The sequence below is a fragment of the Danio rerio genome, chromosome 14 (genome assembly GCF_049306965.1).
Source record: "Danio rerio strain Tuebingen ecotype United States chromosome 14, GRCz12tu, whole genome shotgun sequence".
Lineage (NCBI taxonomy): Eukaryota > Metazoa > Chordata > Actinopteri > Cypriniformes > Danionidae > Danio > Danio rerio.
The window spans coordinates 41,456,311-41,483,019 of record NC_133189.1 but is presented as its reverse complement, the minus strand read 5'-3'; the positions used below and the strand labels follow the sequence as shown (position 1 = coordinate 41,483,019).

Sequence of the window (26,709 nt, the reverse complement as noted above, 5' to 3'; positions counted from 1 at the left end):
TCTCATTCATATGGAGACAGATTGTCCAATGGTACAATAAACGGTCAACATTATTAATACGTTTGTGGACTAGAGATGAGTAATTGATGTTTAATTGATTTAATTAATAATTAGCCTGTATTTCTGTATTAAGGAATTTATTAAACAATGAAACGCAGTAGAACACTCAAATGTTCAGCTCAAAACCACCTCTGTAGCAAACAGGAGGAGATAGGATCAGGGGAGGAAACGAAAGATCTATGGAAAAATGTGGATGCTTGTCAAAAGAAGTACTACTTTTTCCAACAAGCACATTTGTCTAGTTCCCTTTTTAAAAAGAGAAGGGAAAAATAATGACATTTTGTTCTATCAAAATATTCATTTAAATGTTTTGTTTTTCACTTAATGATAGCAATAATTAAAAAATGTTTTCATAACATTACAAAATACTACGTTACATAGTTGTCAAAACTTGTATTTCACGTAATAATCAACTGATATGCTAGCCTATAAATGATTTGAACTATTTATATATTTAAATTTTACAATTCTACAATTAAACCTATATTTTTGTTTTTAAATGAAGGCTTCCATCTTAATTGATAAAGAAAACATTTGTAGGTTACATATTCTTTAAATGCTGTATTTATGTGATTGTCGTCGTGATTTTATTGAAAAGTGGCTAGCTTTTGTAAATATTAAAGTTTTCAATACTTGATGCCATTCGTGGGAAAAAAAACTAAAACATAATGTAGCTGTAGATGATGAGCACTAGATGGTGACATTGTTGCACACCTGCAACATGAACGTCTTCATTGTTGAGATATTATGCTATATTTAAAATCTGTAAAAATAAATAAATAAATAAAATAAATGTAAAAGCACACCATCTAGCCTATAGTTTATTTTAGTTTAATATACTGTAGTTTAATTGCGCTCCGTAGAGATCTTGAGGAATTATTCAATTTTTTTCTTTTTTTTCTTTTTGGAAACAATAGCCTTGTTTACAGTTAAACACAGTTTCAGTTTTCTTTTGTGTCGTGTTCGAGCACGTCGTGTTTATTACATCTGGACTGCATGTCACAGCAGACCTGCATTCTTTCACAGGTTGCAGGCCCGTAGCTAGCCTGGTAAAAGTGGACCTTTTTGCAGTCATTCACTTTATTGTCTATTTAACTATGAGATTTATAAGCTGCATTTAGTGACATTTTAAGCACTATTTTTAGCTGGATTAGCTCGTTGGATGGTCATTATAACCACACTAACCACTTTTTGATGTACTAAAATGTTTCCTAAAGAATAAGATTAAAGAAATATGAACAAGAAAATACTTATATTTAATACTGTCATTAGGGGAAAAATAAAATAAGGTTTTTTATTTCATTGTTCATAACTTTATGTTACGTATATCATGTTATGTTTAAGTTATGTACATAACTTTATGTACGGTTATAATATTAACTTTATGAAAATAAAGATTTAAATTAAAAATTGTAATATATTGTCCTTTATAGCCAAATAATAAACTGGCTACTTAAATAATGAACCATTAATAATAATAATAATAATAATAATAATAATAATAATAATAATTATTATTATTATTATTATTATTATTATTATTATTATGTAGAGCTTGATGATTTTTCTAGCCTCAATTGTAAAAAGTACATTTGAAAATTCATGGATAACAACAACAGCCTAACTAGTATTAAAATTTGTTCTTTTTTTTCTTTCAAGAATAAGGTCCAAGATTAAAATGAAAGTTCCTTGTTAAAATGTTTTCTCTATTTAACAACAATACAATAACTTACAAATTCGGCTTGATCTTAAAGCCTTTGATGGTTTTTTTTTTACAATTTATGATGTCTTGGCAGTCAAAATAGGAGAAATTAGCTAATATTTGGGACAAATTCTGGACCTTTGTCAGTAAAGGGTAAGGGATTAAGGGACAAAACAAGCAAACAACTAATTATAATTGAATAAACAAAATTGTATTTTATTTTTATCTATATCTATAGAAATGTACTGGAAAAATAAAAGGAAATGTTGAACCATCCTCTAAAGACAAATCATGAACTATCAATATCAATATCATGAACAAATCATGAATTAGTGTGTAGTCAACAAAGGGTTTAATGTTAGAATATTTTTCAAAAATTAAACGTTATGCATGCTGTCATACTCGCCTTACATTGTGGCCATGTGCTTAATAATGTTTAGAAAATTAGGGAAGATAAATTTGAAAAAAAAAAAAAAAACACCTCGTCATCACTTGTCATCATCCACTTATAAGTTTGCTCCAAAATCCCTCTGATCTTCAGTATCTTTCTTTAACCTTGTTTAACAGTAACTTTAAATAAACATTAAATGCATGATGTAAATAATATTTGGTTTAACATCTAAAATATTTCAATTTTGATTAATATTTTTATTTGTTATGTAGTGCAAGTCAACAACAAGCAAACACAAATGATCCATTAGAATATTTAACAATAATCTATTTAGATATGCTGATCAAAATGTATGCTACATTTCACATTTCAGGCCTATTACAAGTAATGTGGATCTGAGAGAAAATCTGAAGGAAATATGCTGTTTGATATATGAGTGGGCTGGCTCGTAGCTGCAGCATAGACCTACAATATGTGATGACAATACACTGAATAATAGTTTGGTGTTATAATTTATTGTAATGTGGAATTATACGACCTCCACTAGAGAGTGCCAAAGATCAAGTGGAATTGCTTATTTATTAAAGTGAATTATTTAAAAGTGAAATAGGTCAGTATAGAGTAAAATAATATTTTGTCTTCTGCTGATGTGTGTTAAGATTAAATATAGATTTCTTTTAATATATTATGCATAAAAAAGAAAGAAATGACAATTCCAGTGCACTTTTATTTACCACCATCTGGCTAAACAGATGCAGCAGGTGTGCCAAATGTTGTGCATGGAACACCAGAAAAAAAGATGTAACCTATCTAATGTAGAAATGTCAGCATTATTTTACGTAAGCGAATAGAACAATGAATTCATGCTCACAAACAAAAAAGTAATACAATATAATATAATGTGAACCAATTATATGTATCAAACAGATCCATTTATTAATATCGGGCAACTATAGTTAACATTAATCAAGATTGCTAAGTGCTGTAGAAGTATTGTTAATTCAGTATTGTTTCAGGGGGATTTCAACATTTGCTAATACAGCTTTTTTAAAATTTATTTTGTTTTATTGTATGCCCACATTCACAAAATATTAACATCAAAATACAAAATGTATAAATGTATTACAGAGTGCACAGTTCTAAATATGAAAAATAACAAAGAAATTAATTTAGAAAAATAAATAAAAAGATAAAAATAAAGTACAATCACACCATTTTAGAGCAGTCTTTAAGTGGGGATTAAGCAAAAATTGTAAATAAACAACAAGGATTATGTGCGCAATTTAAGAGAGGTCTTTTATATATTCCCAAAGAAGAGACCAAATTGACCAGAATGTGTCAGATTTTTTATGTTTGTCATAGGTACGTTTTTCTAATGGTAGCCATAGCAATTTGTGATATCCACATTTTATATCCCAGGACAATACAGTAAATAACTGTATTGCATATTTTTCAAACACGTTGTTTGCAATATGATTCAATAAATACAAAGCTGGGCTCAAATAAAAATTTTACTTGATAATATTATTTAGTGTATTTTCTTCCAAATTGGCAAAATTTTGTCACAATCCCAAAAACAATGAATGAATGTACCTTTATTTTACATTTGAAACACAAGTCTGTGGCATTGGCAAACCTATTCTTAATACTTATTGGTATAAGATATATGACTTCATGGATCCCAGAGAGACATATTTTGGGTAATATCACATACAATGTTTCAGTCATTCTCTTCAATAGTTTGACCAATATCTTTCTTCCAAACATCCTAAAGTCCTAGCTAGGCAGACATGCAGTTGTTTTTTAAAGTGCTTTCAGATGTCCTTGATCAACACCTTCATCCTGACCCAATGCTTTATATATTAGGACATCCTGATTCACATTATACATATATATTGAGCAGTGCACAACAGAAATTCCTTATTGTTTGATAACAGCCAAATAGCTGCTATTATTGTACTGGAAAAAATGTTAATCCTCCAACTGCTAAACTACGGCTTGAAGAATTGATATCTATTCTGCACTTGGAACTAACCAGATATCTTTTAAAAGGCAAAATTAGACAATTTCAGAAGATTCGGGGCCCTTTCTTTGGTCACTTCATGGGGAATTCTTTTCCCCAAAGCATATTGTAACTAAAAAGTTGTTTTGATTATCACTGTATTGTATACTTAGAGGTTGGGCGTGGGGTGTTTGTTTTTGTTTTGTTTTTTGTTTATGCATATCAGAAAACTAATACTGGAATTTTGTAAATATTGTCTATTCAATGACCAAATACAATTTGACAAAAGAAATGCAGTTGTTAGACAAAACGCCATATATCCTTCTTATCAATCTTTTTAAACAAGATGGATTCAGTAAAAGGTACTATTACAGTTTTAAACCATAGTTATTACATTGGTTAATGGACATGAATAAATAATAATACAAAAGTATTATTAAAAAAAGTAAAATTAGATTTTTATGACCTAATTCTGAAAATGCGGAACATGCTTGTTTGTTTATGTTAGCTGTATTGCATCAACTTATGTTTACAAAATCCGTGTTATTTTAGTGTTGTTAAACTGTAAAAGAGTTTTAGTTATACTGTCGAGTTAGATTTGATTATTTTCATATTTTATATGAATAATACTACACCTATATTGCTTTTTAACATAAACTAAAGGATGCTTCTTTAAGCAATATGCTATGTTGAAAAATTAATGCTAAAATTAAAGAGGTTTACATGGATTTTATTCAACATTGGTAACATTCCATTACAGGGTGATGCGGTGGAACAGTGATTAGTATGTGCGCCTCACAGTAAGAAAGTCACTGGTTCGAGCCTCAGCTGGGTTAGTTGGCATTTCTGTGTGAAGTTTGCATGCTCTCCCTGTGTTTGTGTGGGTTTTCTCCGGGTGCATGTTTCCACCACAATCCAAAGACATGCGGTATAGGTGAATTGGTTATGCTAATAGTTGACTGTTGTTTATGTATGTATGTGAGTGAGTGTGTATGGATGTTTCCCAGTGATGGGTTGCAGCTGAAAGGGCCTCCACTGCATAAAACATATGCTGGATAAGTTGGCGGTTCATTCCGCTGTGGCGACCCCAGTTTAAAAATGGAACTAAGCCAAAAAGAAAATGAATGAATGAATGAACATTACAGAACAGACTAACACAGAAGTTGTATTCGTGACATGGCATGGTCAGAAATATATTGTGCTTTACATGCTCTCTTTTCATAAACATCATAATTCATTCAGCAGCACTGGTAGGCTACTTTAGGAGCTGTGCAATATGATTTACAAAATGCATAACATATTTTAACAGCTCTTTGTAAACTCTTTACTAAAACCAAACGATCGCAAGTGTTATTATTAATACGGCATTAAAAGAGTGATTAATATAAGGCCCAGCAGCAGCAGCATTACGCATTTTGAGATGATGGTGATGTGGCCCCGTCTTCTCCCTCCCACTGATCTGATCTCGCCGTGCGAGAGACGCGCTGCTCTGCGCATGCGCACACGCGAACGTCTGAGTGTTGGCGAGAAGGGAACGAACAAGCAGAACAGCAACACATCGGTCTGCCTATGGCCGAGCGAGCCACAGCGCTGTAAAATATCGCAACAAATAGAGAGTTTGGCTGTAAATAATAAAGCGAAAGAGCAGGTAAGACGTCTCATTATAACCATTTTTAATAAAGCTGAATCACAGCGTGCGAATAATTGGGTTTTTTGTTGCATAGCAGCTGGTTGTCAGGGCTGGCAGCGCGAACAAAGCGGTCCTGACAGCAGAAGAGACACATTTGTTGCCTTTTAATAGTCGTAAAAAGCTAGCCTATTGATTACATGAGCGGCTTAAAGGCTTTAAAAAAGCAAACGGGTCCATTATACTGACTCAAGCCTCTCCAGTGAAATTGTTGTCATTGCAAAGTCAGTAACGTCGACAAATCTCTCAACCCTTTCTTTCTGTCAGAGGAAGCGACGCATGGTTCTCCTAACCGACGTCGTGGCTTGAGAGGAGGACAGTATGTTTACATGAGGGCTCTTGAGACAGAGCTGACCGTTGAAAGAATCGCAGTGTCGGGTCGCGTTGATCGGTGAAGACATTGCCGAAGATGCTGAAGAGATTGGCCGCGCCGGCGTCATGCAGCAGCTGCCTTCTCGCACTCCTCCTCGCCTTCGTCTCGCCCAGGTGTTCGCTGTCTATCGGTGCCGACAAAACCATGGTGAACAAGGAGGATTATTATAGCGCCATAGTCAACGCCACCGTTCTGGACCATAAAGGCAACCCTCAACAGATGGTGACGAAGAATGACGGGCGCTACGGGCAGAATTCCCCTAAAACAGAGGCGAAGGGGATCGTGGTCGCACCTGCTGCTGTTAACGGGGGTAAGTGTGTGAATGTGCATTGAAAAATTAAACAAGTGTCCAAAAATATTTCAGCAGAACAGATGCTTTACATCTCTGCACTTACCAGGGTTGTCAATAACTATCTTCTAACAACCCTTCAGGGGGGATGAAGCTCTCGTAAATAGTCTGAGATGGTTTGCAGGTCTTCACTCGTCTTCATTACCTCTTTAATGTATTACCGATGACAAAATGAGCATCACATTTATGTACTGCATAAAGTGCAAGCTTTCTGCCTGGTCTAAGATTATTATTAGCTGCCTCACCCTATTAGTTGGATGCTGCTGTGAGAGACAGTATAAAACCTTTTGGCCAAAGCTGGTTTTGGTTGGACTTTAAATTAGCTTTCAACTGGATTAGCTGAAAAGCTGAAAAATGTCAAGAAGCACTGTGAATCCTGACTGAAATCCCAGATTAACTGATTTTCCTTTATTTATTTGGAATATAGTCTGAATGCTAAGAAATGCACCAACTAGAAATCCAGCACCTTATAAAGGACATAAATTGCATGTATGCTTATTAGTCTTTAACAACATATGCAGATCTACGTTATAATAAACCCAAAAAAGTTGCATGTTTGATATTGCACTGTTGATTTGCAGCATTTTTATAGTTATTTTAGTATGTGGGTGCAAAGATCATGAACTTCCTGTGGTATCTGACATCTTTGCACGACTTGTCTTAGCATTTCCTCTATTTTGCACAAAAAAGCAGAGAAAACTGGTGTTGATTAGTTCCTATTTTGCTAATCTTAAAGGGATAGTCACTTAAAAAAATTAAATTAGCTGATAATCTACTCGCCCCCTGGCTAAGATTCAATATGTTGGTGACTTTTTCTTCAGTAGAACATGAAAAAAAAAGATTTTTAGTTAAATTAGTTGATTAATTAAATATAATTCATTTTCTACTAGGGTTGTCACGATACCATTAACCATCTTATGATACTACACCAGCTGAAGTATCACGATACCAAGTAGTTTTGTGATATTGTAAATCGCAATGTAACACAAATTCTAAAGAAAATTGTCGGAAATACTTTATTTAAATGTTATAATTGGCCTACTTTAATTTAATTCATAATTACCTTATTATCGAAAAAAAAAAGTTATTTGCATGTCACTTCACCTAAAATGCATTCGTTCTTTATGTTTATTTTGTAGATAACTGACCAACAAAACATAATAAATAGTAATGCAATTTATAACAAATGAAAATTAGGCTATATGAAGTGGTCAAAATTGTTTTAATGTTTCCTGTTGCTATTTTGGGTTTTTAATCTATTGTTTTTTTTTTTTTTCAATCATATATCAGGTAACAATCCAAAGTACTTTAACATTTGTCTTTGTGAGTCGTATATTGGTTGTTGTAGCTACTAAATCATATAGACAGGAACAGGGATTTTTCCACATGCAACATTATCTATTGTAGATAAACCATTAATGGCAATACTACCGTTTACAAACTACAGTGGCACCCCCAGAATTTTGTAGCCATGGTATCACGATACTACCATAGTACAGTAAACCATGCAACCATATTTTCTACTGATAATTAAAATATATAAGCAAAATAAAATTACTACCTTTGGCTTCTGGGAATACATTGAGGTCTTATTGAGCAATAAATTTGGTTTCTGGAAAAAACTAAATATTGCGTTATTACCTTTAATTCACAGCCTCAGCAGGCATACACAACAGTATGAAGTGTAAGCTTCTCTTTTGATTTGCTTGCATACAGTATGTTATTTTGACTCTCAGTCAAATTGCATATAAATCAAGGACCACTTCTTCACCTAAAAATCTTTTTAATATTGTTCTCCTGAAGAAAAAAGTCACTTACATCTTTCATGGCATGATGGTGAGTAAATTAAGAACCATTTTTAACTTTGGGTGAACTAAACTATTAAATAAAATCTACTTTTTATAGTGTTGCTCATGTTATTTCCTATATTATAATATATTGATTTTTATACTGTTGTATGTGAATGTGATTTTTTCCGCTCATAGCCAGGTACTCTATTTTGGTCAATTCTCTTGCAATGACACTGTAAACAGAACTGTGCAACTGTGTACTATTCTTGCATAACCTCCCCTAAAGAGGCCCTGCTATGCTGTGTGACGTAGGGTTTAAGGGACAAAAGTGTGGCTTGCTTTGTTTGCAATAACAATAATGCCATCTTTTGCCCTCCTCTACACTAAATTAGCATCTCTTGTATTGCACAGCATATTTAAGGTGGCCTGCTTGACGCCAGCTAGTGTTTCTCAGTGTGTATACCATGCATACTCTTGAAGCCCCTAGCTGCTTTTTTGCATTGCTGTGGATGGCTGGCCACTGCTGTCTTTGTCAATCTTCCGTTTATTTTTCAGCTGACACATTAATAACCAGCCACACTTGTTATTCGAAATTTTGCTGAATCATTTAGTTTTTGCAAGATCCTCCTGTATGTATTGAATGGCTTGAGGGAAGTGCAGTATACCATAATCATTCTTAGGCTGGCTGGTATCGTCTTCCAGTATTCGGATGTACTGTATAGTATCTCTCTCTTTCTCTCTTGCACTCTCTCTCCCTCTGTCCCAGTTGCTCTCTTATAATCTGCTTGTTCAGGTTACAGGATGCTCAGAAATGGCCAGAAATCCTTGAGACTGAGATTCTTTGTAAATCAATTATTAATCGATATTTATAGCACCATTAGAATGCATATTAAGGTGCAGGGCACTTTGACTTGGTTTGGTGCCACTGAGGCAAGGCTAACAGAGATATGTATGTCTGTGTCAACAATTGCATAAAGGGAACTATAGTGCTGATCATAGATTTCAAATTCTGTTTTCAAGCCTTGTTTTTGATGAGTTCAGCAGGACAAGTCGCGTGTCCATCCCTCATTGTACCAATTTTTCAGCTTACACACTGTTCTAGTTAACCTACTGTGTTGAATTGACCCGAGGCAGTTGTCTGACCTACTGGTCATTATGCCAGTGAACCCAGTGGAGGTTATTAATCCTGGTCCAGTCAGGAGCTGGAACAGGGACACCAGGCACTATATTTAATGTGAAATATGTTCTCAAGGACATTGGCACATCCATTCCCGCCTGTTTGCAGTGAGGAAAGATACAAGCCCCATTAAAAAGACAATAGTGAAAGGAGACATTCAATCATTTAAGAGTAAGTGTGCACAGTAAATCCAAAGCTAAACTTTCGCAAGTTATTCTGCTTCTTTTATTGCAGTCTCAATTGGTTCTGAGGCAAGGTAATTATACTTAGCAGAAGATACAGTATTACTGACATAATACCTCATGCTGTACCTCACGCTTCCTTCCTTCTTTAAAGTCAGGATGCTTTCTGTTTCTGAGGATGGCTGCATTTGTGATTTCTTTACTGCATAATCATTCCTGAGTGGTTCAGTATTACTGCTCATCTGAGCAAGAGTATTCTCCCACAGGGAGGAATGTTTGGGATGCTGTTTCTGTCAGATGCATGCATTTAAAGTGAGAGAGGTGTGGAATGTGGAAATGTCTTGTTTTTCAAGTTAAATGCACTGTTAAACTGATCCTGATTACTTACTGTTGGCACTGTTTTATTTATTTATTTATTTATTTATTTATTTATTTATTTATCAAAAAATCAAGTTAATTTAAATAATGAAACTTATTCAACTTACAGTGTTCAAATTGTTAGGACTTTTTAAGAAATTAAATAAGGAACCATATGACATAGTTTTTACTTCATTCTTTTTAACGAAAGCACAATAGTAATAATAATAATAATAATAATAATAATCGCAACCGAACCGTGAGACCAGTTGTTCACACCTCTAATAGTAATAATAAGTTTTTTTTTGTATTGGGTGAATACTTAATGTGCACGATGGCACAGTAAGCAGTGCTGTCCCCTAACAGCAAGAAGGTCGCTGAGTTGCTGGTTCGAACCTCGGCTCAGTTAGCGTTTCTGTGTGGAGTTTGAATGTTCTCCCTGCGTTTGTGTGGGTTTCCTCCGGGTGCTCTGGTTTCCCCCACAGTCCAAAGACATGCGGTACAGGTGAATTGGATAGGCTAAATTGTCCGTAGTGTATGATTGTGTGTGTATATGTGTGTGGATGTTTCCCAGAGATGGGTTGCGGCTGGAAGGTCATCCGCTGCGTAAAAACGTGCTGGATAAGTTGGCGGTTCATTCCACTGTGGTGACCCCGGATTAATAAAGGGACTAAGCCAAATAGAAAATGAATGAATTATTAGTATTATTATCACTATTATTAGAGGTGTGAACACTGGTCTCATGGTTCGGTTCGGTTTGGTTACGATTATCATGCCTTCGATTCACTTCAATTTGTTATCTCGGTGCACCACGATGCTTTCCATATGCAATTTTATATGGAAAGCAATTTTATATGGAAAGCATAATTTTTTTACTTCACTGCACAAGAATTCTCTACATTTTATATACTTGTAATACAATCTTGTCCTTTAATACAAGCAGTCAAATATATGAGCTGTAACTCAAGTACATGCACAGAACAACATGGGCATTTCTAGCAAATAACGTACAGTACATTTTTTTTGCTTGCTTTTTGAGAGTTGTCAAGAAAGTTGTTAAACGCTTATGACTGTTCACACGCTCAAGAGAACTGTGTGCAGTGCAGAAGAAAACTGAACTGTGCAGAGTTTATGCGTTTTAATTACTTGCGGTCTCCTCCCGCGCCATAGTATTCTGCGACAGCGCATATGAGATAAATGACATCAGTACGTAATAACTGGTTAAGATTATTGCTGAACCGATACTAAATTATTCGCGTCTGCATTACGGTGCACCAGAAAAAAAAAAACATTAATTTTGACAACCCTAATTATTATACTTGTGGGTCTGTACAATAACGTATTAAAATGGTTTAACTTGAAGAAATTATAATATTTATGTTGCAATTTCTTCAAGTTAAACCATTTTTGACAGGTTATTGCACAGAGCTTTGAGTTACTGTACATCTAAAACAGATATATTTCTAAAACAGATATATTTATAAACTTCATATTGCCTGTAAAATAACCATATTCCTTTAAGGGAATTGTCTTGTGCCGTATTTATTTCTTTACTTTTTTTTGTCATTTTTGTGCAAAAATCTGTATTATAATAGAGCAGAAAAAACAGCCACAGTTCATGCTGAATTTAATATCCATCCATCTGTCCAGTGTGGAGAGATTAACTAATCAATCTGCATTCAGGAGAAGATGTCTCAGTGTTGTTAAAGCAGCAGCATAACTGCTATTCCTGCTATAATGATAAACGTATAACCCTGTTGAACTGTTCAAATGGCTTTGAGAGTCTAATGCTGTGACGATTGAGTGAGGCAGAGTGTATTTAGATTGGCTTGCACACACATTGTCTGACTGCTGCCACTCACATTAAGCATAGATTGGTTTGCATTCGCATCTTGGGTCATTCCTTACTTTTATTTGTAACTGATCATCAGTTGGGCAGAATTACAATAATTATTTGAGAAAATTCATGTATGTTTTATTTTTATGTTTCTAAACATAAATCACTTTAAGTACAACTGTTGCCATTTGTGCATGCATACTTCAATTTAAAAAAATGTATGATCAGCTGATTACAGGTTTAAGGCAAATGTTTGCTAATTTCAGTCAAGTTAACGCAGAAGGTTTTTTACAGCATGTTTGCCTTTGAAAAAGTCACTGTAAGCCTCAGTGAGCCTGTCTCACACAGAACAACTAGCAGCTCACTGCTTCCTGTTTGGCTGCTACGAGATTATATTTCCTCAAGAGACCTCAGTGTATTCGTCTGACCTCTGTTTATCTCTCCTCCTGCTTCTCGGATAGCTTACCAGTGGCTCATCATTCTAAACAAGGTGGTGAGCACAAAAAGATTCACTTGCTTTGCTACTAGTTCATTCCATAGAACGAGAGAAAAGGAGAAACCGACAGAATGAGAGCACGCTCTTGTGACTCAACATTTACTTATTCGCTCGGTTCTCTTGGTTTTCTCACCAGCTGCGGCTATCATTAGAGGCCTGGCAATGTAACAAACCACTCTTATCTAATGGGTAGTGAGACAGAAAATCACCTGCCAATATGGAGAGTTAATGTAGCGTCCAATAAAAGCCAGTTCTGCAAAGCCCATAGTCGGACATGAACTATCAAGCCAAAGAGAAAAGACTATGGCCAGAGGGAGGTGATCCTAGTGTGATTTCAGTGAACAGTGATTTATGACCCTTGAACAAGCCCAAATGGCACTAAATGACCCTCACACAAGGACTAATTTGATTTTCTCCAGGCCGTGCACATGACAAGTCGGCCACTGGGCAAGTGACCCAATGACCCATCACTAGGGCCAGAGAGAATCTGCGGACATTTTTTGCTATTTCTGCTGAGAATTTTGTAAAAAATCTACAGATTTATGTGAAAGCATTTTTGGAGTACCATGATAACTAAAAAACTTAACATGAAATAAAAAAAAACAATACTTTTTAAAAACTTTTATTTAATGTTTACAATGCAAATCCAATTAGATCCACTTAATTGGTAAACAAAGCAAGTCTCTCATAATAGATCTACTAAGAGACATTAAAAAATGCTTACAAACTATATTGTAAATGAATCATATGAACATTTTAGGATTACTATTAATATACCACAATATTATTAGTGAAACTAATTTAAAAACTTGATAAATAGAAATTTAAACATATTTACACAAGTAAATAAATAGACTTAATGGTGGGCTTATAATCTGCAGATTTCTGTACACGCATATTCCGTGTGGGCCTACCCATCACCAAACACACCACTGCTATCTCTTTATAAATCAAGCTTATCATTTCACTGAAATAAATAACCAAAACTGGCAGCTTTTTTATTAGTAAGTATGTGCTTTTATTCCAACAAAACAAATATGAATGGTTTAAATCAGGTAGAAATTGCTCTGTAAGATAACAGGTCCCTTAAGTATCTTGTGACATGTAAACAGTCCATTGATTTGCTACTACCCAAAAGAAGAAGAGCGAGATAGAAATCCATTTGTAAAAAGAAACAGATGAAAGAATGGACTGGAATCATGTGATGTGCCATATGCTTCTAATTGATCCAGGCAGGTAATGTGAGCTGGAGTAATGTTGGGACATTGATTGCAGTGGTGGTGTTGTCATATGAAGTGAGGTTGGAAAGGGCCAGCAGGGTTGAGGAACCAAATTGGCTGCCTGTGTTTTTCTTAATACCCATGATTTTTCCTCTATGTGGGTGCATGTGAGGTCGTAATGTTTTCTCATTTGAGATGAACACGATGTTTGGAGACGAGTTGCAGAGAATCAAATTAGTGTAGTGACTGAACGTAGTTTGTAGTGATTTTGTAAAGATTTACTGTAAGCTTGGTTTATAGTCTCACAGATACTTAATGGGGTTTTGTGCCTTTCTAAGTGTGTCTGAAAATGCTGTTTGAGCTGCTTTTATAACAAGCAAACATAAACAGCCATTCCTGTTCTATAAGACCTTTTGATCCTTTAACTTTATGCTTATACTTCATGCCCAAAGTCAGGGGGGGGGTTTAGGGGGTTCGAACAACCCACCCCCACAGCCAAAAGATCCGGAATTTGTCTTTTTAATTATTTTATGTAATTAAAAAAAATATATATATTGATTTTATTATAAAGTCTAATTTTAAATAACTATGGCCAGTAATTCAAAACCCATTGAGCCTCAAAACAAAATAATGTGACATAACCCACCGAGCAGTAGTGTTTAAATCTTTGATGCTACATCCTCATTCATACTGAGTAATGCTATGGGTGGAAACAAGAAAGAGAGACGGATAAGAAAGCAAGTGCTCCGTAGGGATGGCTGACGTGAAACCGACGTTTCGACACAGTGTCGAGATTCCGAAGCGCAAGTGTTTCGAAACACTGCACCGAAGCATGATCCGAAACACCCAGGTCACATGGCTAAATTGTTTCGAAACACTTGTTCACGTGACTAAAGCATTGATCATTTCAAAGGCATTTCAAGACCCGGAGAATCTGCATTTGACTGGCATGATCAATGGCATGATTCAGTCTTGTATGGCCTTGTGGACCGTGCATGTGCACATTAGTACTGTGTTACAAATTTGTTTTGGGTTCGAATCCCAACTAGTCCAAAAACTCCAAAAATCATGATTTTATATATTTTAATCATGTTACTGTTTTATGGTGTAGTCTAGATAAGATACAGCTGCGGATATGCCATCAATTTTGTAACAATAATTCATATTTTTACAGTACTTAGGTTTTGGATAGACGTTAATAAAATACAATGGGAAATTTAATTAATAATATAAATAATTATTTTTAACTTCTGGCCACAACTTTCTGATCTAGCAACAACCTTGTTTTATGAACAAAACAATACAAATTTATTTACAAGGTGTTTATTCATATGTCAGATCAATGTTGAAACAAAACGATACAATAACAAAGCATTACCAACTGGTATTAAAGCATTTCAAAATATCTGTATCAGTCTGGATTCAAACCCATTATTCCCACATGGTGGTCACAAACTCTAACTGCTTGACTATACCATTTGCAGATTCTAGGCTACAAAGTGGAGTTTCATACCTTAATTTGCTCAACTGTTTTTTGCTGAAGCTGTTTCAGTGAAATACAAATAAAATGACCACTAGATGTCACCGTGGAGTGGTGTTTCGAAACGTTTCGAAGCTTCGACACATTTGCTTCGATAGTTTCAGTGTTTCACGAAGCCTCGCTTTGCCCACCACTAGTGCTCCGGGGAGATGGTGAGAGTTCTGGTGTTGGATCGGTCACGAGCTGGAGTCGGCTGTGGGAGAGACAAAGAGACACAAGCGTTAGCGCAGGGAGTCATGTGGAAATGAAGCTCATCTTCCTCCTGTGTGGGGCTGGCTTATATCTCTCCCTGGCTGATGAGGTCCAGCTGTGAGCAATCCGGTGCTGATGAGGTTCCAGCTGGGGTGAATTTGTGACCAGGGCGACGTGGCATTAGTGTGCTCGCTACACAAGATATTGAGCATGTGTTCAAAAAGACTGCCAAACAGGGAAAGGCTAACTTTACTTTACCTAACAGATGGGAATCTGTTTCTACCTTGAAGTTCCAGACTAACTGGCTGAATCAGCCAGGTTGTCCTGTATATTGGGCATTATTGATTTGTCCCATGACCTCCCGTTCTCTATTTTTACCAATAAATTAATTGAAAATAACTAATGAAGCCGTTACTATCAAGCAGAATCCTCAGCCATCAGCAAAAGGTGCTAATCCCGTCACGCCAATGTTTTTGAGGCAGTTTACACCTGGTCACTTCATTTGTTTAATTCTGATTGGATATAGATCTGATCACCCAGACAACTTCAGAAAGTGGTCTGGGACACATTCCAGATGAAACTGAATGGGTCTAATTATTTCTTTTTAGACAAAATTAATTGAAATAATAAAATGATGACCTGGAGAAAATCTGACCTGCGCCTGTTTTGAGAAACACCTGTAGGTTTGCTTTAACTGTTAAACAAAATAAATAAAACCATATTTACTATAAGCATAAAACATGTTTTACATGTGTCAACAAACCAAAAGCCTAAGTAAGAATTGTGCATGCCATATTAAATGAAAATGTTTGAGCAATGTTAAATGTTAAGCAACTTGAAAAAACAGTCAATATTTTTGGTACTGGAAAAGAGCATGCACATGATTTCAGAAGACAAGCTAATCCAGCTTGTGGGGGAAAACCGGAGCACTGGGAGGAAACCCATGCAAACACAGGGAGAACATGCAAACTCCACACAGAAATGCCAACTGAACCAGCTGGGGCTCGAACCTGCGTCACCCATGATTTATTTAATTATGAATATTTAATTTACATCTTTCCCAGTGTTTTCCAATAAAACAGTGTTCATATTACAGGGGACCTGTTGCAGCCCCTTTTTACAAGTTAAGTCTGTAATGTTCCTAGAATGTGTATGTGAAGTTTCAGCTATTATACCTCTTTGAAACTGACCCTTTTAGTGTTTGATCCAAATTGTGCCGTTTTGGCAACTGTCCCTTTAAATTCAAATGAGATTGTGCTTCCAGCCCTCTTTTCAAAAGAGGATAGGGCTACAAATGCCTATGTGTCAGTATAGTGGCAGATTCAAAAACAAAACTAACATTCGGGGGTGGGAGGGAGAGATCATCACTAATTTGCGGGACGTTCATCCTACTCTGTAAAAAGTTGAATTACTTAAAATTTTAGGGCAACCAGCTTTAGGACATTTTTGAGTTGACTTAAATCAATTCAAGTGCAGTACTTGGCAATTATAAGTATTACAATTATAAGTTGGGTCCACTTTTTAACTGTGAATGATGACATGTACAAAGAGAATATCAATCAAAGTGTTTCTGCAGAATTAGAAGCTGGTTATATTCACAGACTGTTGCCACAGCTGCGTTTAAACCTCTTATAAATGTGATTTTTGCTGATAGGTTATTTAATGCATTTTTCTGGTAATATAAGAGCATTGTCACTTTATAAATACTTTTGTTGATGCATTGCCCGACCAGCTAAATTATATTTTGCTTTCATGTATATTTATGCCTCTGTGCTCGGTTGTTCTGTCATAGGTTAGTGTTTTATTTATTGTATTTTATGTTTTATTATTCTATTGTATTGTATTGTTTTTCTTTCTTTAATATTTTGTTATAGTTTTGTTTTGAATGCAAAAAGCACATACACATAAACGTTTAAAAAAGATTATAGCTTATAGTGAATGTAACCATGTACGCTGCGTAAAATCTCAAAACATAATTATATAGCACAAGTAACCAATCTGTTATAGCATCTGACACTTAACACTATACACTTTAACTGTATCTTCTAAGTTATTTTAAAGCCTTTAATATACAGTACATGACTCATGTTTAAGAATAATTGGATTATGCACTTTTCCTGCAGCTGCTCTCTCCATGTACTCTGCTGTTTTTCATGTTCTCATATCAAAATTTTGAATATCAATCTAAATGGAACTTGCCTTTTACTTGTATTGTTTATAAAACATATAATAAAATATTGCATAAACTTGATATATCCCCTATCCTCCAGTAAATGCCTCGTCATCAACACTTCTCATGTGCACTTCTGTCAGGATTGACCCACATATCAATCTTAACAATGTTTTCTGTGGTTGAGTTCAGCTGCGGATGAATGATTCTGCAAAGCTTTTCCAGGAATTTAAAGCGTGCTTTATGTAATATCGAAGTAATTAAAACTACTCATTGAAGATTAACCTGAAAATTGTTCTCAGCGAGATGCAAATATCATTTTCGCTTTCATATCTAGCACAGGAGCAGGTTGCCAGCTGTTCAGGATTGCATAAACCAAGGCGTATCTTTCTGACTCCCACAGGCAGAGATGAGAGACGCCTCAATGAGATATGAGGTATTTGTGACGTTTGCATGGTTGTAGTGCAGGTGGTCTGATGGGAGGATTTTGTTGCTTCTGCTGATGGTATCTAGCATTCCTAAGCTTGCACATGCCTGTTGTGGTTGTGTGCTGCAGACAACGTTAAAGGTAAAAAAACAGATCAAATTGAGCATAGTCTTTAGAAGAAAGCAGATGTGTTCAGCACATACCTGCGTTTTTTTTTTTATGCTTGAAATCGGTTTCTACTTTATTGAGGCTAGACAATTTTGTAGCTATCAATTTTGGGGGTCTTTTGTCCGGAATGGATATTAGAAGTACTGTGCAAAGTTGCCTTGTATAGAATTAAAAAAATACATTTCCATATTCATTAGGGATGTAATGATCCGATATGATTCACGATACTAATCTCACAATCAGTGTTGGAGAGGTTGTTTTGTAAATGTAATAGATTACAGATTACAAATGACCCTATTTGAAATGTAATCAGTAGTGTACCTTTTCAATTACTTTATAAAGGTGAAGTAACTGATTACATTTGATTACTTTTAAGTTTCTAATGGACATTCATTCATTCAATTTCTTGTCAGCTTAGTCCCTTTATTAATCTGGGGTAGCCACAGTGGAATGAACCGCCAACTTATCCAGCATGTTTTTTTATGCAGCGGATGCCCTTCCAGCAGCAACCCATCTCTGGGAAACATCCACAAACACTCATTTGCACACACTCATACAGTACGGGCAATTTAGACTACCCAATTCACCTGTACCACATGTCTTTGGACTGTGGGGGAAACCCGAGCACCCGGAGGAAACCCATGTGAACGCAGGGAGAACATGCAACTCCAAACAGAAATGCCGACTGAGCCGAGGATCGAACCAGCGACCTTGCTGTGAGGCAACAGCACTACCTACTGTGCCACTGCTTTGCCCTTTCTAAAAGACATTTTCAACTTAATTGTTTTCTAGCATTTCTCCAGTTACCTTAATTGGTTGGCGACGTTACTGACCAGAGAGAGGTGGCAGTAACGCACCAAAAAGTTTGTTGTCAACCACTAAAAAACAGGTAGAAGAAGAAATCCCCATTCTCACCATCCAATGGATTCACTTTTATCGGCTAGACAAAGGCCTCACAGCTCTGTGAATGTCAGTGCCGTTACTTATTGATCCGTGACCGGTAAATGTAGCTTGTGTGGACGCTACTTCACTAATAAAATAGCTTTGCTACTGAAAAGCTATTTGATTTATAAAGTAGCGATTCTACCACCAAGCTACTGAGAAAGCTAGGAAAGTAGTGACGCTACTGGTCAACCCTGTTAATGTGATAAAATCGCTTTGGCTGAGTCTGTTGGTGCCCTGAATTTCACAAATCAATAACTTTGTGAGTCATAATATATCATTGGAAATGAAAGGGTCCGTTTTTATTTCTTTACAATCACGATAACGACAAAAACCATTTGCTTTTCTAAAATAAAGAAAGGCTTACATATCTGCAGATGCTTCCTTAGGTTCGACATTGAATTCTTTGATGTCTAAAGTATTTTAACAGCTGGCAAACAAATTTTGCTGTTATATGTGTGCCCTTCTCGCATTTCAGCGTGAAATTTTTTTTAAATATTTAGCAATTAAATGCATTTTTATCAGTCACCATGGTGGCAGCTCCCAGACTGATTGTAGTAGCCTAATGCTTTCAGTGGCAGAGAGGATTATTGTAATTGGTAGACGGAGTGCGCCGCAATCAAACCGGAAAACCAATCAAAAGCATCAGAATAGCACCGCTTTAATAAACAGCCTAAGCAGAAGGCATCATGCTTATCAAAAACAGGCAAAGCAACAGATTAATATTATTCAACATATTTAGACGTAACCTCATTTGTAATTATTAACATTTTCATAAGTAACTATAATTTAATCACTTTTTTCTCAGTAATTGTAATGAATTACTGTTACTTTTTTTTTAATTAAATTATGTAATGCCAATACATGTAACTAGTTACTCCCCAACACTGCTTACAATTCACGATTTAGCCACAATTTTTAAATAAAATTGACTGACTTGATTGAATGAATAAAGTTGTGACTGTGCTGGGATTTTGCATTTTTTAAAAATAAATATCAGCATATCTATGTTTTCTGGCATAAGCTGGATTGTCCCCTGCAGATTGAAAAACTCTTTCACTGGAGAAAGCCTTTCCTGACCCAGAGAGCAGTGTGTACAGAAGTGGTCAATAGGCCCTCTGATGCAAGGGACTGGCCACTGGCATAAAAAAAAAAAAAAAAATATATATATATATATATATATATATATATATATATATATATATATATATATATATATATATTTATACAATTTTTTAATTGAGACAGAGACAGGAGTTAAACATCATTATGAATGTAAATAATTAATATTTCTACTATAATTAGTATAAGTATCCATTTGATACACTTAAGAAGAGGTAATCTTAAACAATTTTAAATATTCAATAATGCATATTTAAAATATGCATAAACTAATTTTAAAAAATATGCAAATATGCATAATAAAATTTGAAAAGGAGGGGAAAAAATAATATAATACCTGCTTCTGTAACAGAACAACTTTCTCTGTTTTTTTGTTTCTTCTTTAAGTCTGAAGAACATCTTCACACTTTCTCTATGAAAACACTGATGCGCTGCGTGATCTCCGCAACACTCCTCTGAGCAAGTGGAGTTGCAAATCCTCTGGTCTGCTTGGTTTGGTTTATTGAGTTTTTTTTTTTTTTTGCGTATATACGTCTGTAACAGTAGTTTTAACTGTGCTGACGGTTTATGTGCATCATATTGGTCGTTCTGTATGTGTAAGTAAACGTCTTTTTGCAGTATTTGCACATAGTTTGTGTTTTGTCTGGCGGACTTCACTGCTGTCATTTTATTCTGCCGCCCTACCTCGTGCTCGTCGCAGGTAAAGCGAGTTTGCGGCTCTAAACAGCGTCCCCTCTGTTCAAAAAATGTATCACGATTAATTCAACATTTCTACCGATTTAAGTCACATATTTGAATCGATTTTCAACTGACTCAAATAATTGTTGTATTCCTATAATATTCATTCTTCCATTCATTTTCCTTCGGCTTAGTCCCTCTATCATGTCGCCAAAGCAAAAATGAACCGCCAACTATTCCAGCTTATGTTTAATGCAGCAGATGCACTTCCAGCCTCAACCCAGGAAAACACCCACACTCTCTAACCCTAACCCTCTTCACAAACATACACTACTGTCAATTTAGTTAATCTAATTCACCCATACCGGATGTCTTTGGATTGTGGGGGAAATCAGAGCCCACGGAGGAAGCCCACGCGAACACAGGGAGAACATGCAAACTCCACACAGAAATGCCAACTAGCCCAGCCAGGACTCGAACCAGTAACCTTCTTGCTCTAAGGTGAAAGTGCTAACCACTAAGCCACCGTGCCACCCATTTCCATACTATGTACATAATTTACTCTGTAATTGTCCTTGAATTTTTTACCACTTTTTTCGATAGACTGATTTATTATATACCACTTGCAATGTGTGTCTAGCAAATGCATCAATATAGTATAAAGTAATAGAATGAAATTTACAATTTAAATCAAATATTTTAGGAAGTAAAATGAAGCTATATTTACTAAATATAATAGAACTTATTTTATTCATTATTGTTTTAAGATCGTATTTAATCATGATGGGACATATAATTATGCATTAATTATCATATTTACTACATTTTATGCTGAAAAGAATGAAACAAACCTTGACTAATATATTGCATATTGTTGTTTCATTAAAAAATTACAAAAATAAGATTTAAAAAATTGCATAACCTTCATTAAAAACTGCTGATTTAGATGACAAATAGTTTCATATTGCTTTTATTAAATAAGATAATACATATAAAAATGTGAAATGTTAAATTTGCATGAATGTATTAATTACAGTAGCTTTATAAATATGCATCCTTAATAAATCATACTGATGTGTCCCCTCTGCTCAGTGATGACAAGCAGACATGCCCCAGATACAAAGGATCAATTTGATTTTAAAACTCACACTGATGAACCCTCATGCTCCACATTGTCTCTGATTAGAATTAATGGAGACAGAAATTTCTAGGAAGCACATGTCCTCCAGCGCTGCATTTAATTTGTGAAAACCAAAAATGCTCTGCCTGGCTATTGGACAAGATTCCAATTTGATTTTGATCTGTTCATCCCAGCTAATGATTGGTCGAATTGACCTGGTACACGATTGCTTGACCAACCTCTGAACTAACGCTATTGCCTCTGAAAAAAGGGGTCATTGCTAGGGCCAGACGGAATCTGCGAACGTTTTTTGCTATTTCTGCGAAGAATTTTTGTAAAAGTCTCCGGATTTCTGCGGAATTATTTTAGGAGTATGATAACTAAAAACTTAATATATGAAATAAAAAAATATATCTTTTAAACTTTTATTTAATGTTTAATATGCTAATCCAATTAGATTCACTTTATTTAGTAAAAAAAAGCAAGTTTATCATATAATATATCTAGTAAAAGACAGAAAATAGTACTGTACAAACTGCATTGTACATAAATCAGATATACATTTTCACAGTAGTCAATAACATTACTGTAATTAATTATAATGTAGATTTTCACACATTTACTCAAGTAAATAAACAGAATTAATGATGGGCTAAAAATCTGCGGAAATCTGCAGAATTCTGTGTGCGCAGATTCCAAGTGGGCCTAGTTATTGCTAAGTCCAGAACAACTTAATTATAAACTGCCTGAGTTTTTATTATTATTGTTATTATTTTTGCTATAAATTCTGCAAGAAGAACCATATAAACAATAGCTTTTGGACATCTGCATTAACTTCTGACTAATTAATTACCTTTATTTTACTAGAGAGGAGAGAGTAGACATGCCTGAACATGTATTTGAAAGTTTTCTTGCTTTGCATTTGCAGTTCTTGTGTTTAGTCTATTTGAATGGTGGTGACACAATGAAACTGCAAATTAAAATGGACAGCCATGTTTATCTCTCTTCTAAAAGGGCTGCACAAAATAAAACGTGAACATTGACATTGCAATGTGCAATAGTCTGCAAAAGCACATAACAGGATGTCCAGTGTCAAGCAGAGGTCATCATTGACATTGACCAGGCATTACAGCATGCGATTTGTGCATTAAATGCCAAGTTGAACAATAATAGAGTGAAAGTATCATTTGTATTTGTTTTTAAGGGCTATTTCTATGTAAACGAGAACATTTGTGGCTTTAACAAAAGTTTATTGTAATTACAGCACTTTATACAGTGGATTAGATGTCATTTGGCTTTTGATTATTCCGTTTATATACCTGGATGCAGTTAAAACCATAACTACAAAAAACAAAAGCAAATTACTGTTATTTTTTTTCTTCTATTATATTTGTCTATGCTCATAATGTATGTATAACTAGTGCACTATTTTACAGAATCATTACAATCATTGAATCATTTGAAATGTTATATTCTTTCCAAATTGGGATATTTCATTAATCTGGTTAAATTGTTTTGATTTCACATTATTTAGAATATCATAAAGTATATATCACAATGTCAGATGTATTCCAATATTGTACATATACTTCCTTTTTAAAAAGTCAAAGTGAACATAACAACCTTCAAAATACAGAACAAAAGAGAATTTATCCAGAGAGGAAACTCGCAATGCAAATTGAACAAAAAGTAACAAAATATTTATTCAATTATTAAGGTAAGATTTCAAGAAAGCTTCAAGAGGGAGTTTAAGCCAAAACAAAATGTTCTCTAACTGATATTTCAAGAGCTCACACTTAGCTGATGATTGATTATAAAGCTTGTTTGGCATGCTGTCCCAGGAGAGAGCCCCAAGCTGAGTTTGAGCTCTGGTAGATCTTGAGAACTCCCTTGCTGTAATAGTTAATGAACAGATAGTGATTGCTCTTAAGAGACAACGACTTACTAGGTGCATGTCCATGATCTTTGGTTTAGTCAACTAACTTAAGTTGCATGTTTTTTGATGGTGGGAGGAAACTAGGGAACCCGGGGCTTACCCACCTGAGCACAGGGAGAACAAGTATACTCTGCACAGAAACAATGACTTGGTAAGAAATAGAACCAGTTTTTGCTGTGAGGCAACAGGGCTAACCCCTGGGTCACCGTGTCACCCATCTAGAAAAGGAGGTGGAGCAGGGGTGGAAAGGGGGATTCTTCAAAGTAAAGATGTCTGTTATATAGAACTAACATATAGTGGCTTAGAAATCATCTGATTGGTGAATCATAAATTGGATTATGCAGGACCAGCTGCAAGCAATCATAAGCACGTGATCCTACCGAAATAAGTTTATAAATAAACTTCACAAGGGAAAAAAGTAAATCTATTAAGGAAAAGAAAAGAAAATGCATCAAATTACCCTTAATCCCCTACTAAAATAAACAAGAGAAACTATAATAATAATAATAATAATAATAATAATAATAATATCTTACATTTATATAGTGCTTTTCTTGACACTCTTTTACACAAATGGGAGGAATCTTCTCGTCCACCAACAGTGTGCAGTAACCACCTGGATGACACGACGGCAGCCATACTGCACCAGACCGCACACCACACACCAGCTAATTAGTAGAGAAAAGCAGAGTGATGGAGCCAATTATGATATAGGGATGGTTAGGAGGCCATGATGGACAGAGGCCAGTGGGCAAATTTGGCTTGGATGCCAGGGTTAAACCCTTATTCTTTTTTTGAAGAACATCCTGGGATTTTTAATGACCACAGAGAGACAGGACCTCGGTTTAGTGTCTCATTAAAAAAAATGGCACTCACTGAGCAGTATAGAGTCCCCTTCACTATACTGGGGCATTAGGACACACACAGACTGTAGGTGTAGCACCCCCTGCTGGCCTCACTAACATTACTTCCGGCAGCAACCTAGCTTTCCCATGTGGTCTCCCATCCAGGAACTGATCAGGCATCAATATGATGTGTTTGCTTTATGTAGTGTCACGTTTGACAAAGGGACATATGCAAAATCTGAAAGTGTTTTTTGCTGTTGATACTTGCTTAATACTTGCTGTGTCCAATAATCGGATTTAGTATAGGATAGTCTGGACAAGACTAGTATTATTTCTGTGTGTGTATTATGTAGAGCAAGACTGAAAAGGCACTTTAGGAAGGTGCTTAGATGGTGCATGACATGGAATTTAATCCATCTAAATTCTCCAGCATCTCATCTTATTAAGATTACATTCACATTCCTGCACTCTCGCCCTTGCTCCATTCTGAGTTAGTCTAAAGATTAAGACACAAATTACATCAGATTTTTTTAAGGTGCGGGTGACATAATTCTTGAGAGAAAGGAAATGGCAGGACAAAAAAACAAAAAATAAAAAGTACTGTTTTTGATTATGTTTGTTTTTGGTTCCTGTCTGGCCGCTATGTGCTTTGATGATCTGAATAATCTATGGCATTGATGCTGATCAATTTCTCACATGGTTCTTTACCATGGAGTATCATAATCAAACTAATAGTCTATCATTGTTGAAAAACGAAACACAATATAGTGCCAAAAATGTTGTATTTGCGTGTATCCTGCCTATATTTACCCCCTTATTAATAGCAAGTGACTGACTGCTTTCAATAAAGAGGTAATTCACCCAATAATGGGCATTTGCTGTAGATTTACTCATCCACATGATGTTTTTTCAGTCTGAAAAAAAAAAAAAACGTTTAGTCAAAACAGAACTGGCATTGTAAACGCTATAAGAGAATGCCCAATGTGTATCTTTCACAAGAACTGAAATAGTCCGTAGCGGTTACTTTCATCTCACGCTGCAGACACATGTTTACAGTTCACCGTTTGAGTATTTGGATGTAAAAGTCGAAACAAAGAACTGAACTGTTCCAAGTTTTTCATGTGTTCTTGCAATATCACTACGTTGTTAGGATGTCATTGAGTTGCTCATTATATAACCTTGCGTAACTTTTAGAAAGATCAAATAGAAGACCAGATTTCACCAGCTTTCCTTACGAACCCAAATATGCCCCCTCAGCACTGATAACACTGCAAAGTCAGAGATGCACTATGCAACACCAACCTCGACCTTAAAGGACTTTCCGTACTAGCAATTACAGCACATTAATTATTTAAACATCATCAGTTAGTAAACACACTTTGATAAACTCAAGCATGCAATCAGAATAACCTATAGCAACATTTATTCTATTGTTAATGGTTCTGTTATAGCAGCATACCATTTAGATTTTTTTAATCCATCTGTGATGCATAATCAGGCTGTTTCTGTGGTTTAATATCTGGTGATGTTTGGATTCATATAACAGCTATATCTCGACTCTGCTTAGGTACTGCGGGTCAGCTGCATGAATCATTCATGCTGATACTAATATTATGGTGCTCATGGGTCCTACAATATTAGATTGTGGAGCAGCATTATTAGCTTCTGGATTCCTCTGTTGCTTCTCCACCCCAGTAAGCACACATACACATACACACCCAAACACCAGCCTAATCTCAGTACTGATGCTACAAACTGATGAATATTTGATTCTGTGTCTGCTTGAGCGTGCCCTGATATGTGAATGTGCATTTATATGCATGTGTGTGATCCTAATGGTAAAGAGATTTCCTTCAGCAACCTCTTTTCATGCATTTTGGCATTTAGTGCACAGGTATTGCTGGAATGCCTTGAGGGGAGGATGGTGGGCTTTTCTGGGGAGGTGG

At 35.4% G+C, this 26,709-nt stretch overlaps 1 protein-coding gene across 4 annotated transcripts in view; it reads left to right on the top strand.

Annotated features, from left to right (window-relative positions):
* The first annotated feature begins 5,696 nt into the window (after positions 1 to 5,696).
* Positions 5,697 to 26,709, top strand: part of rnf130 (ring finger protein 130) — a 78,102-nt gene continuing 57,089 nt past the window's right edge. For 3 of the 4 annotated variants that reach the window (XM_073921431.1, XM_073921432.1, XM_009291118.5), the window contains exons 1-2: positions 5,697 to 5,803; positions 6,110 to 6,525. In XM_073921431.1, the coding sequence (XP_073777532.1) occupies positions 6,252 to 6,525 (274 nt within the window). In that variant the 5' untranslated portion in view covers positions 5,697 to 5,803; positions 6,110 to 6,251. 4 annotated transcript variants of the gene reach the window in all.